This window comes from Herpailurus yagouaroundi, unplaced genomic scaffold (genome assembly GCF_014898765.1).
Source record: "Herpailurus yagouaroundi ecotype Mexico unplaced genomic scaffold, PumYag 483, whole genome shotgun sequence".
Taxonomy (NCBI): Eukaryota; Metazoa; Chordata; class Mammalia; order Carnivora; family Felidae; genus Herpailurus; species Herpailurus yagouaroundi.
The window spans coordinates 2,326,582-2,340,171 of NW_024412700.1; the positions used below are offsets into that span (position 1 = coordinate 2,326,582).

General features: G+C 49.4%; 1 protein-coding gene and 1 long non-coding RNA gene across 2 annotated transcripts in view; one reads left to right on the top strand and one right to left on the bottom strand.

Annotated features, from left to right (window-relative positions):
- LOC121022930 (uncharacterized) overlaps positions 1-140 on the bottom strand; it is an 81,961-nt gene extending 81,821 nt beyond the window's left edge. The window contains exon 1 of the long non-coding RNA XR_005787176.1: positions 42-140. This is a non-coding gene — a long non-coding RNA (uncharacterized LOC121022930). The remainder of the gene's footprint in view (positions 1-41) is intronic.
- The window catches only part of DPP6 (dipeptidyl peptidase like 6), a 941,878-nt gene continuing 928,393 nt past the window's right edge, over positions 106-13,590 (top strand). Inside the window, exon 1 of the mRNA XM_040464519.1 lies at positions 106-415. Coding sequence (XP_040320453.1) covers positions 356-415 — 60 coding nt within the window. The 5' untranslated portion in view covers positions 106-355. The remainder of the gene's footprint in view (positions 416-13,590) is intronic.

Sequence of the window (13,590 nt, forward strand, 5' to 3'; positions counted from 1 at the left end):
CGGCGGCCACGCTCCCGCGGTCCCACCCGCCGGACACGTACCTCCGCGCCCGTCCTCGGAGCGCCCGTGGGTCCGCGCGGCCTCCCGGTCCTGAGCCGCGGACCGCCGCCCGGGAAGGCAGCGCCGCGCGGAGCGTCCCCGCAGCCGCCGGCCTCGCTCCCTCCCGGGTCCCGGCAGCGGCTTCTCCCGTGCGGCGTGCAGCCCCGCGGACACCTGCGGCCCGCCGACTCGCCGCCCGCCTCCGACGCGGCTGGAGGGCAGGACCCCCTCGGCTCCCGGAGACGCGCTCCGCGCCGCCCTCCTGCGCCCGGGAAGTTTGCAAGGTAGAGCGGCGGGCCCCCAACTTGCTCCGGACATGAATCAAACGGCGGGAGCCTCCAATAACGTCAGGTGTCCCCCGGGGAAAGGCCACAAGGTAAGGGACCGCGAAGGGGGGCGCTCGGGCGGGGCGCGGGGGGAGGCCGGACGAGCGGACCCCCGCGGGCTTGCGGATCCCGGGCCTCGGGGTCCCTCCGCATCCCGGCCGCGGGGCGGGGTCCTGGCGTCTAGGGGGCCGCCGGGGGCGGGGATTGCGAGAACAGGTGGCGCGTCCCGGAGCGGAGCCCACAGTGGGGCCGGCGCACCTGCCCGGGCTTCCCAGGGCATGGAGAGCCTGGGGCGCTGGCTCCGGGTGCGGCGGCTCGCGGGCACATGCAGATTCCCCCCCCCCCCCCAGATCGCAGAGTTTTCCGGGGGTCAGGGAAGGTCAGCGGTGGGAGGCAGGGCCTCGGGGGTCAGCGTGTGACCTTTGGGCAGAGCGCTTCCGGGCGGCGCTTTGGGCTCCGCGGGGCGCGCGCTCTCCTAGGTGTCACGGACACGTGCTTAATTAACTTTAATGGGCCACGCGTGCCTGGAAAGATTTCCAGGAAATCACCTGGCGTTCGGAGAAGGGAGAAGAAGCAGCCGTGAGAAATTGCTGCAGAGGCTCCCTCGTCGCGCAGAGTGTGCAGGGACCAGGCGTGGGAAGGGTGTGCTTGCCCGCGCGGAGAGACAGACGGCCACAGAGGCCCCCTGCTCCACCCTGTGTGTGCGGCACATCCCCTGCGTGGCCACGGCCAGCGCGACTCTTCTCGTACTCGCCGGAGGCTCACCTCAGGTCGCAGTTAGTGTGCAAGGAAGATTCCTTACTGTGCTCTGGTCTTTTGTCTCCTGTTTGTTACACCTGTTTGGGCAGCACGTTAGTAGAAGACGGTGGTATTTGTTGGAAACTGCACATGTGAGGAGTTGGGTTCATTTGGTGGATGAAGGAACCCCTGGTCTGTTGAGTTATGCACGATGAGGAGTGAGACCGAATGCCTTTCCATCAATCGAGCGATAGCCAGCGTTTTGTACTCCAGGCAGATCTGGGTGCAGTATTTCAATCAGCGGGCCATACCTCTGATCTCCATGCTCATTAATGATGATTCGAGCAGTTACACTTTTCACATTTACTTTATTTAATATCAATAGGAAATGTCTCTTTAATACGTAGTAGCTGATATTAGAAGCTTGTAAATGAAAAATCATCAAGTTTCTCGCACCGGTGAGTATGTGGTAGAGACATCTGTGGAGTTTGGAAGATCATTCGGTAATTTCTTTTAAAAGATGCCTTTGGTTCCAGTGTGAAAGTGGCTTCTTGGCAGAATTGGACTGCAAGGTACTGACACCAATAAAATTGTTCTGGGAAGTGTCCAACACTGGGAAGTGGGTAACCATTCAGGATGTAGTAGACCTGTTCGTCACAAGGGAGCACCTAGCGGGTCCGTTGAGTTCCGCTGATTCAGTGAACAGTCATTGTCAGCCGCTCACTTAACAAACTGGGTCAACTCCGATTAAGTTCTGAGAACTGAGAACGCCGAATGGAGATTTCGAGATTGCCTTCACCCTCTGGCGTGAAGCCATTGCCATACCTGCTCCTCGTGCTTTGACCTTTCTGGTGGTCCCCATGGCCTACTGTCCATCTGCCGGGAGGAAAAAAATTCCAATTCCCTTCCGAGTCCCTTCCTCAAAGGAGAATCCACTGAAGTTGTCATTTGCCCGAGAAGTATGCAGGTGTATGGTGTGTGGTTGTGGACGAGGGTTGCTGCAGTGATGGGGCAGCGCTGGAGACAGAATTAACCGGGTGACGAGCGAGTGAGTGTGGAGTGAACGAGGCACACGCACAGAGCAGGGGGGCGACAGTCAACCAGAAAGTAAGACGGGTCACGTGGGACTTAGGCTGCCGTGGTTTCTGCCTAAATGCAAAACTGGATAATATCAGTGCGTTTTATGAGAAGTTTGAAATATGCTTGTTTCCATTTTACCTGCTGTCCTGAGGGTCCCATGTGGGAGGCTTTCCGGGAAGAAGGGCCTCACCCTCTCCGCAGAACTCACTTTTGTGTTGATTCGCTCCTTGCCTCAGTCCCAGCTATTCCGATTGGACACATTGTTATGGTTTGTTCTTGGGAAGCATTTGTGGTCTTTGTCTTGGGAAGCATTTGGCGTCTTTGTCTTGTAGGGTCCCTGCTCAGTGGCTGGGTTTAGCCTTCGCTTCTGTTTCCTTGTTCCTGATTATGTCGGGGGGATGCCTCCTGGGCGGCCCCCCCCCCCCCCCCCCCCCCCCCCCAGTAACCAGTGACTCATGGCTGCTAAGGATCACAGCGGTAACCACGACAGTTACCTCCTGAGCACACCGCTCCAGGAGCCATGGTCACACGGGGCTGGGGAATTAAAATGTCCCTGTGGGATTATGCACTTGTACCTGCCATGTGGGTCTGGTGTTGGGCACCGTGACTGGTATTCACCAAATACTGGTCAAGCAAGCACTGGCCAACAACTTGGGCTGTTCTGTAGACTTGAGAGACGTGACCATGTCGAATGGCTGGTCGAGCAGCCCACATTGAGTGTTTCCATGGTGGCGGCCTCTGTGTCCCCAGGGGCTTGCTGGAGGGTGACACTTTCTGGAAATTTATGAAGTGTTTTCTTCTTTCTTCCTAGATACAAAATGGTATACATTTTATGATACTGAATTACATAGAAATATCTGAAAAGATAGTCAGGAAATATACCAAACTATTAAGCATGATTAACTCGGAATTAGAAGGAATGACTCGTATTTTTGCTATATTTTCCACTTAAGTCTTCTATAGTCATGATGTATCATGAGGTGTTTTTTTTATTTTTGAGTGCTTAATGGGTATATTTTGTGATAACATTACTAAACAATATGAACGTTTAAAATTTTGGTTTTGAAAACTTATGTACCATTGTACAAAGATTTATCAAAATCCAATATAACCTCTATAAAAAGAGCCACGGTTTTGTTATTTACATAAAATGCTTGCGTTTCTTATTCTCAAAGACACTAAAGTCTTCCCTGGTAAAGGCATTGGTTACTCAGTGTCGCAGAACGGACAGTTTAAACTTCGATATGCCGTAGTTCACGTATTCCAGAATTATTCTTTAATTTGTTGTCTTCTTAAAAAAAGATCGTCATTAAATCTTTTCCACAGTTGTAGCTTATTACCTTCACCGGCGCTTAAACTTTTCTTCGTTGCCTTTTGAAACGTACAAGTGATGGGACATAAAAGCTATTCCTGCTGATACAGGGTGAGTTAAAATTTTAAGGTCAGGCCTATTTTGAGGAAAATAAACTCGTATTTAGAACACTCGTTTACTGATAAACGAGACCCAGTGTGGTATTTAAAGCTCTCATCTCGACTGTTTCACGAGAGGCATGTTTATAACTGTTGCGGGAGGTCAGCGACAGGACGGGACCTCAGGTTGACCCTGGAGCCAGACTCCCTGCCGGGTCCTCCGAATGTGCCCACCGTTCCCACAGGTGGTTCCGAGGTCTCAGCCTCGAGAGAGCGAGGTGTCCTTGAGACCGTCCAGGTGGCACAGGTGACCCCGCCTTGTTTAGGCTCCTGTAAACCTGTGGGATTGTGGCAGGAGGGTGTGGAGATCTGCAATCTGGTGGCCCCACCACAAGCCTGGCGTGGACCCTCTCTCCCTGCCCTCCGGGTGTGGGGACAGGGGGCGGGCCCACCTGACACCTCCGAAACCCCCAGGGTTTCCAGCTAATGATAATCCAAGTGTTTGAAGTTCTTTTTGATGAATTTAATTTCCTATTCCCTACTTACATTTCCTTTCTATTTCTAGTGCTTAACTCACTCAGGGATAGGTAGGCTCAGTGTGGCTTGGGTCTGTGTCATTTTTCCTTTCGGATGTTCAAAAAATAAAGCCTCTAAACTGAGCCATTTTAGTTCAGTAGGAGGGCGTTTTTGTGAAAGAATACCGGCTAGACCCTCCTGCATTTTTATTTTGCCTTCATTCTAAGAGCTGTTTTTTTTCTGGTCAGAGAATCCTGGGTTGGTAAGATTTCGGTTTCTCTTTCAGTGCTTGAAAGAGCTTTCCACTGAATTCTGGTCTTGAATTTTTTTTTTCCCCCTCCTCAGAAGTGGATAGCCATTTGATTCATTGTCCCTTGAATGCAATGCGCCACTTTTCTCTGTGTCCTTTCGAGATTTTCTCTTTGGTTTGTAGTATTTGGGTGTCAGACGCCTGGACATGGTTTTCTTCCTATTTATCTAGTTAGGGTTCATAGATCCTCTTGAATCTTCACGTTCAGAGCGTCTGGTGAAATGAGGTGTTTCTTCCCTCCTGTCCCTGGGCTGCTGGAGTGACAGTTATTCATATGTCAGACACTTTGTGTGATGCTGCGGGTCTCAGAGACGGTTCCTGCTTTTATACCCGTTTCCTCTGTCTTCTTTGCGTTCGCTGGTTCCTGCTGCTCTGTTCTCACATTCAAGCCACGCTTCCCCCCTGGCTTCTCCATCCTTACGGTTGGCACGCCCAGCGGTTTATTTCGGATGTTGTATTTTTAATTCTGGAAATTTTACTTTGTGCTTTCTTCAGAGTTTCTGTTTTTCCAGCTTAGAGTGCTACCCTTTCATTCACCATAAGTACTTTTTCCCTGTAAGTAACGGGCCTCATTGCGACATGTTAAAATCCCTGTCTTCTGATTCTGACATCTGGGCCACCTTGGGACTGGTCTGGGTTGATCGCACTACCTTCTTGAGGGGCGCCCGGGTGGCTCAGTCGGTTGGGCGTCCGGCTCTTGGTTTCGGCTCAGGTCCTGGTCTGGCGGTTGTGAGATTAAGCCCCGTGTCCAGCTGTGCGCTGAACTCAGAGCCTGCTTGGGATTCTGTCTCTCTGTCTCTCTCTGCCCCTCCCCTACTTGCTCACTCTCTCTCTCAAAATAAATAAACATTTAAAAAAAAAAAAGGATGGGTCACATTTTCCTACTTCTTTGTATGTTGACTGATCTTGAATTTTCTCCGTTGTGAATTCGAGTGGAGGGATTCTGTTATGTTTCTCTGAAGAGTGTCTGGTTATTAAGTTTTAGTGAGCCGCTAAGTGGGGGAGCAGCTTCCATGTAAGTTGTGTTCTTTGATCGTTATCTAGGCCGCCCGGACCCTCCCTAATCCCGCACAGCTCAGGGGCCACCAGAGATTTGGGTGCCGTTTGAACACAGAATTTCTGGCTCTCTTTCTGATTTTCTTTCTTTTTAAAAATTTTTTTGGGGCGCCTGGGTGGCACAGTCGGTTAAGCGTCCGACTTCAGCCAGGTCACGATCTCGTGGTCCGGGAGTTCGAGCCCCGCGTCGGGCTCTGGGCTGATGGCTCAGAGCCTGGAGCCTGCTTCCAATTCTGTGTCTCCCTCTCTCCCTGCCCCTCCCCCGTTCATGCTCTGTCTCTCTCTGTCCCAAAAATAAAAATAAAAACGTTGAAAAAAAATTTTTTTAAATGCAATTTAAAGGGGCGCCTGGGGGGGCTCAGTCAGTTGAGCGTCCGACTTCAGCCAGGTCACGATCTCGCGGTCCGGGAGTTTGAGCCCCGCGTCGGGCTCTGGGCTGATGGCTCGGAGCCTGGGGCCTGTTTCCGATTCTGTGTCTCCCTCTCTCTCTGCCCTTCCCCCGTTCATGCTCTGTCTCTCTCTGTCCCAAAAATAAATAAACGTTGAAAAAAAAAATTAAAAAAAAAAAAAAAAATAAAACAGGATCTAGCTCTGGAGGTAATTTTGCTCCGCCCTTTCATTTCATAAAACCCGAGCTCCAACAAAACGCAGCTAGTTGGTGAGACAGCCTAGATGCAGACCGTCGTTCGCCGGCCCCCGTCCGTGGTGCATCCGTCGTGTCCAGCTGTGTCACGCGTAGCTCCGTCAGAGCACGGAGTCGGGGCCGCATCTGCTACGAGCTCGTACGTCACGCAGGTCCGTGGCTCAGCCTGGAGGAAACTTCACTAACGTGCAGTGTCTCTGAGAGCACATCCAGGTCAAGGGTGGTCTGGCCCACCTTGCCCATCACACACGCCGGACAGGAAGCTTACTTGTTTGGCTGGTCATTCCTGAAAGAGATAGGAAAGGGAACCCATGTCAATTAAAAAAAAACGCAAATTCTTTTTACTACCCAGAACCTAAATCATCCCGAAGAATTGTAGAATGTTTAACGTAATGCATAAAACATAGATTGCTTTAATGACTTCCTGGATATTCGCGAAAACCTATTTATGTTATTGGGTTTTACGTTTTATTGATTTCAAAAAATTTTAATTGTCCCCGTTTTCTCAGTAAAATACATAAAACGAGTATCAGCTCATGCATAAGTTAAATTTCCAGGAAGAAGAGGCAACAGATGAGTAGTAATTGCTTTTCTGGTTAAACTTGCCGGATTATTTCTTTTTAAGTCAAAAGCTGTCCCTCACACGCGGTATTTTATTCTATTTTATTTTTTTTTTTTAATTTTTTTTTCAACGTTTTTATTTATTTTTGGGACAGAGAGAGACAGAGCATGAACGGGGGAGGGGCAGAGAGAGGGAGACACAGAATCCGAAACAGGTTCCAGGCTCTGAGCCATCAGCCCAGAGCCTGACGCGGGGCTCGAACTCCCGGACCGCGAGATCGTGACCTGGCTGAAGTCGGACGCTTAACCGACTGCGCCACCGAGGCGCCCCTCACGCCGTATTTTAATTATCTCACATCTTATACCTTGTGAAGGAAATAGACTGACTGGAATTTCATAGACCCCCCCCCCCATTCATGTTATTTTTGTTTAAGTGCCTGGCAATCTGTGTTTAGTCAGCAGAGACAGAGGACAGCTATGTGGCTTCCTGCTGGTCCTGTCCCCACGTTCGTAGGGCCCGAGAGAGTCTGTATTGCATGCCTACGACGTATAGCGTGCATGCTTTTTCAGTGTCTGTCTTGTGTTATGAAAATCTCAAATTAATATTAAGAGATCTTGAGACATTTAGACATGGCTCTATAATTAAAAATTGTATCTGGTATAATGCGGACACAAAGGAACGAGTTTACATGTTTCATAAAGTAAAAAAGTCGAAGATGCTCTGGGCCTTTGTTAAAGCAGTCTGAAGTGTGTGAGTTTGGGGGGTGGAAAAGCCCACCCAGGGGAGGAATATTTACTGAGGGTGCAAGAACATAAGGGAGAAGGGGTCAGTAGACAGGATCTGAGAATGAGCTAAGTTGTGCCTCCTGTTTGGGTCGACTCTCAGGTAAGTGGTTGCAGCTCGCTGGGCCTCCCCCTGCACCCTCCATCCCCGGCGCTCGCTATCTGAAGACTAAGGCTTCAGGGCCCCATCAGGCCCTTCCTTGCTCGTGTTCCAACCTGAGAAAGAGCCATAGGCAGAGTGATTGCCATTATTAAGGCATTCATGGGCATAGATGTTACAACCAGTTCTGTAATGAAATGTGCTTAATGCGAACGCTGATCCAGTGGGAGTCCTTCACACTTTAGTATGAAAACGGACACATACTATGCATATCTGATACAAGCAAGGCTCGCAGCCTGAAGACAGAGGTACCGTATGAGATGAGGTGATCAACAATTTGACGTGCCTTTTCTATCCCTCACTTGTCATAAGTTTGTCACGAATGCCGTCTTATCTTCACAACAGCAGCCACAGTAGATAGGTATGACTTTTTTCCTCCTTTTATTTTTTAACTGAGGAAACTGAGCCAAGTGATGAGAGGCAAATCACTCCCAGTCACAAGGCAAGTAAAACAGAAAATGTTTTCAAACTGAAAATGTGTAAACAATGAATAGTATCGAATCTTTCATTCAGTAAGCTTCAACTCATGCTTCTTTCAACCTGTAAGTCTATTAATTTCCTCAATGCTACGTGTTATTTATGTATTTTGTAAGCATGGACTCCTTGCTTACTATTCTAAAAAAAAACAAAAAAAACCAATAAAGAAACTGTCTCTTTCCTTGGTGAGTCAGGTGGGTCTTCACAGATGAGACAGGGAAACGAAAGAATAAAATACCTGGCTGTTAAAAGACGAATAAAGCCAAATTATGGGAGTGTGGTCCGAGAAAAGAGTGATCCATTCAGTCTAGTTGGGGAAGACTTCACATAGGAAGTGGGACTCAGCACTTGCGTTCTCACTGTGTGCCCTGCAGTGTAGACATTGCATGCAAACTACCGGCCTCGTACGACCAACTTTTCCTGCTCCCCCAAATGGTAAATACGATTCTCGGCAACCAAGGAACCCAAGGAGCTACCATGTAGCATTAGCTATACTTGCTTCCGGTAATTTCTGTTTGCGACCACTCAGATCAGGTTCTAATGCCTTCCACTCTAGGGACTCCGCAGCTTCACTTCCTCCGTGCAATAGTCAAAAGTCCGAGAGATCACCAAGAAGGACGTGATGTGAAAAAAACCAAAAATAAAGCAACGCTTACTATCTTATTCCACGCTATGTTGGCTTTTGAAACGGTGCAACGTTTCTTTCTTAATTCACTCATCAACTGCCAGGGTAACGGAGATGCTGTTCATCGCCTCATGGGCCACGTATCATGTGAAAGACAGACCTCGCCTACGGCCTCGCTTCTGTTTGAAACGCAGGACTCTGCCTGCTCCTAGAGCCACCTGATAGGACCAGGGCTGGACTCATGCTACGGGGAAGAAATCCACACGCTGAGCAGAGCCAGTCGACAGTGTCATTGGAGATTTGAACTGAGAGATAGTCATCAGAGGTGGAGGGCACCATCTGGAAGATTCCATAGACTCTGACAACCATGGATGGTCACGGGAAGCTAAGGATGACAGTTGAGAGAAAGAGCCAGCGGGGGGCAGCGAGGGGACAGAAATTATGGGCCCCTGCAGCACGGGGCACGTGGCCTCCCTTCTAGACTCTCTGGTACCTTCACCTGAAGCCCGCCCCTACTTCCTTTTACTTCCCTGAGGCCCCTCTGTGTTTGGAAAGGCACCGTTATGTAAAATGGACAGAAAACAAAGAAGCCTCTTTAATTGCTAACAGGATTTCCTCTGTTTTCTCTCATTCCCCATGACCACCAAATACAACTTTTTTCTGTTGAGCAGACTTTTTGGTAAGCTTCTTTGCTTTCAAACTTTGTCTCCCAAGAGGCACAAGTGAGAATTAAGGAAAAAAAAAAAAAAAAAAAAGTCACCAAATTGCTTTCTAAGCAGGAGTAGGAGTGATGGCTCCTTTCCAGGTTATTATCGGACAGAGCTCGCCAGAGCTGAATTTATCAGAAAGATAGAGGGTATCTGTGAGGCTTTGTGGCAAGAGAGAAAAGGGAACGAGGCAAAAAGATGATGTAGTGGTGGCCGGGAGTTATACTTTGGGGAACAGAATAGAAATTTTGCTGTGTTGGGGCACCTGGGTGGCTCAGTGGGTTAAGCGTCCGACTTCAGCTCTGGTCACGATCTCACGGTCCGTGGGTTCAAGCCCCGCATCGGGCTCTGTGCTGACAGCTCAGAGCCTGGAGCCTGCTTCAGATTCTGTGCCTCCCTCTCTCTCTGCCCCTCCCCCACACATGCTCTGTCTCTCTCAAACAATGAATAAACATTTAAAAAAAAAAAAAAAAAAAGGAACGTTGCCGTGTTGTATCTCGCTTTTCAGTGACATGTCAATAAAAACCTTTTGGGTTCCCTGGCATGTTATGGAGTGAGACCTCGGGTTTTGTGGCCGTTGGAAGTGGGTAGCTTGATGTAACACGGGCTATGGGTTCAAGAGAAGGGATGGGACAGGATTCATCTGCCCAAGGGGGAGCTCCCCAAATTTCGATTACATCCATAGTTCATTTGTTTTCATTTGAGCTTTTTTAGTTTTTACAGGTTCCCACTTTTCTCCTGCAGTCCCATGGGCCCTAGCCAAAATGATGTATCATGCGTGAAGCAGGTCTCTAGCAGGTTGTGTTTGAACCCAGATTGTGAAGATATCATATCCCTTTCTGGTTCCTTTGCTCTACAAACAGGGCCCTTTCAGGAGTTAAGATGCCCAGTGCAGGCTAATGTATTATCAGCTCCCAAACTCACTCAAAAGACAGGCTTCCTCTCTCCAGCAGCTTGAGCGAGCTTTGGGTCCGGCACCTGCGGGGGGGAGGGGGCCCCTCTTCTGCCTCTTTCCAGCATATCCCTCCACCCTCCTCGCCACCCAGTGCCCCATGTCTGTCTGCTCCGAGGTTGGGTTGGGAAGGAGGAGAAATAACATGGTAGGTGCCGTCGTGATCTGGTGATCGGTCTCTGCGGACGGGACACAAAGCCGCCCCTTTTCTGACAGCAGCTTGTCAGAAGCTTCTCTTTGGCCACCATCGCCTAGACATTGAGAGGTGACTGTGGCTTTTCCTCCGGCTGTGACACTGTCCCTCGTCCTCAGGCTTCCTCTTGTCAGTCTCTGCCATTACTTTGCTCTGTTGGGTGGGTTCCTTTCCAATTGGCTCTTGGCTTTGTCATGCATATGGTCCATTTGCGTCGTGGGGAGCACCCACATTGTCCACTCTCACCATCCCAGACACGGTGTGTTCCCAGCACAGCCCCACCCTTCGCATCTGGCTGTTCACGAGAAAGTTCTGGTTGCAGCTTCTGTTGAAAACTTTCCAGGTGGGGTCGAGGTAGATACTGCTTCTGCTTCCAAGCCACCCATTCCGAGCCCGCGAAGAGTTCCCTGACCCCCTCACTTGGTGTGTGCTGAGAGGCAACCTGTGTCCACGTGCACATTTCTTCCTCTCCCACCCAAACGATGGAAGGTGCCAGAGAATCCCACCAGCTGTCTGCATTGGAGGCTTCCTCTCCAGGGGGATGATGGCTAATGTATGCAAGCGATTTCACACCCTTTCCTCATTTCCTAATAGTCTAAAGACCACTTGCAGATGTAGGGACACTTGGCAGCCATTTTTGCAGATTTTTCATCTTATTTTTATTGTTTTAAGTTTATTTACTTGGAGAGAGAATGAGAGTGTGAGCAGGGGAGGGGCAGAGAGAAAGAGAGAGAGAGAGGGATAGAGAGAATCTCAAGCAGGCTCCATGCTATCAGCACAGAGCTCAATGTGGGGCTCGAACTCCCGAACCATGAGATCATGACCTGAGCCAAGATCAAGAGTTGGACGCTCAACCCTGGGTCCCAACCCAGGCGCCCAAATTTTGGCAGATCTTAAGTTTGGTGCCTGAAGGTGGGACCGATAAAGGAAGAGCCTGCTGAACTTGGTTCTTTCTACTTGTGGTTTTCCAGTATCTCTGAGAATACGGGGCAGTTGATGATGTGTGGAAATCGCAAGTGCTGTCTAAGCTTAGTGTGTGTGCCGGAAGGATGTATTTTGGCTTATGTGATCGGAAAAGCATTCGTGGAAGAGTTGGGGTTTCAGCGAGCCAGTGGGGGGCACAGCATTTTACACGAGACTGTGTTTTATCTAAAGGACACAAGTCGCCTCCCCAAAGTCGAACATTTCCGTTCTCTTCGTACCTTAAATGCTGCACTTGCTTTCGTGCTCATGTGCATCCAAGGAAAGAGGGGGCTCTTGGATGTCATGTTCCCCCTCATCACTAAAATCCCACTGTCGCGGTGCTTCTCAGACATGACTGGGCACCCTGGGAGTTAACTCCCTGGGTTAAGCCGGTCACCTGGGAGTTGTCATTAACACGCAGGTTCTGGGAGTGGCTGCGGGGTGGATCTCGAGGTTCTCTAAATGAGGCCAAGGCTGTTCCTCCCAGACCATGCTTCGAATAGCAAGGCTCTGTGGCTTTTGCTGAGTGACACATGCCTCAATACATGATGCACTTCCGTGTGTCATCGTGGCAGGTTGCTGGAAGCCTTTCATTTTGGGAGGACGGTCTTAGCTGTAGTTTGTACATCACGGGCTCTCACGCCTTTGAACTGTGACGAGACACTTCGGGGCCATTCACTCGGAAAGGAGGGTTGAACTAGGAAGAAAGAGAATGAGGGTCCCCTTGCCAGCTCTGCCATCACCTGGCTTTGGGCCATCACCACCAGCATCTCCAGAGTTAGCCACACCTTTTAAACGGTCGGTGCTGTAAGGTGGTCTCCAGGGCTCCAGCAAATACTAATATTCTACTTCTAAACCTGTTTTACGTCTGTCTTACTTACTTAGCTATATTACTTAAAAAAAAAAAAAAAACCAGCCTTGGGAGCTAAGTCTATGTTTTTACATACACTTTCATTCACGGAACGCGAGATAGGAATCTTGCGTGTAGAACGTGCTCCGTCAGTCTTTAGGAGTGATGATGGTGTGGAAGAGTGTTGATGTGGTACAAGAGGCGATCCCGATACAGAGGAGTCCGTGAAGATTTTAAAAGTCTCTGGAGCAACTCTTTGTTGCTGGGTGGTGGGCGGTGTCCACTTCCTAAAGGGGAGATAACCAATTCCACGGTGGCCATGCGCTTGCTGAGTTTCTCATCTCCGACTAGGGCGAGTAGAGGCACCCCTTCCTCGCAAGGTCCAGGAGGATCAGGAGAGCAAAGGAGTGGAAAGCCTTCTCATTATAAATACAGTAGAGGTTTTTGAAGACACAAAGGAAACCTCTGCTTCCTTGCTCGCACCCTTCGGTGATTCTACATCCGTAAAACCTCCCCGTTCTCTTCAGGTTACGGTTCGTGAAGACAGCATCCTACTTAGTCTTTCTAAGTAGGTGCTACGTTCTGACTTCCTAAAGTATCTATTTCCGTTCTGTCCATATCAGAATCCACTGAATAATTTGAAAACTCATTGATCGAGCTACGAGTCCTCGTGCTAGAGACGCCACTGGGTTGTCCTAGTTGAGGAGAGTCAAGACAAAGATCGACAGAAAAGGCAAAATGACCCAGTCGTAGTCTCTAAATGATGTGTTATGACAAACAAGGAAATGTCACTCTGACATTTACTAGCTGGAAAGAAGCCAGGGAGGGGCGGGGAGGGGTTGTAAATAGCTGATGAAGTCCAGAAACTTCTACATGAAAGATCCAAGTGATGCAGGCAGGCAAATGCTTCCATTTATCAAGGAGGACAGCCAGAGAGATACTCAGTTTTCCTCTACCTGTGAAATTATAGCTTTTCGTTTGAGGGATAAGATTGAGTGAAGAGCCACACCGAATGTATCTTTGCAGAACATTCGAGTATAAAACTTGCGTCTTCCCCAACTTTGAAAACAGTGTGAAACCCCTCCATCTATGTGTTAGATAGTATGAGAAACTTCGAGGTCTTATTCTGGACAAATCTATCAGCTGCTACACAACTTTAGGTTTACATCAGTCCACGTTGAAGTAGCCTTCGCCATAGTGG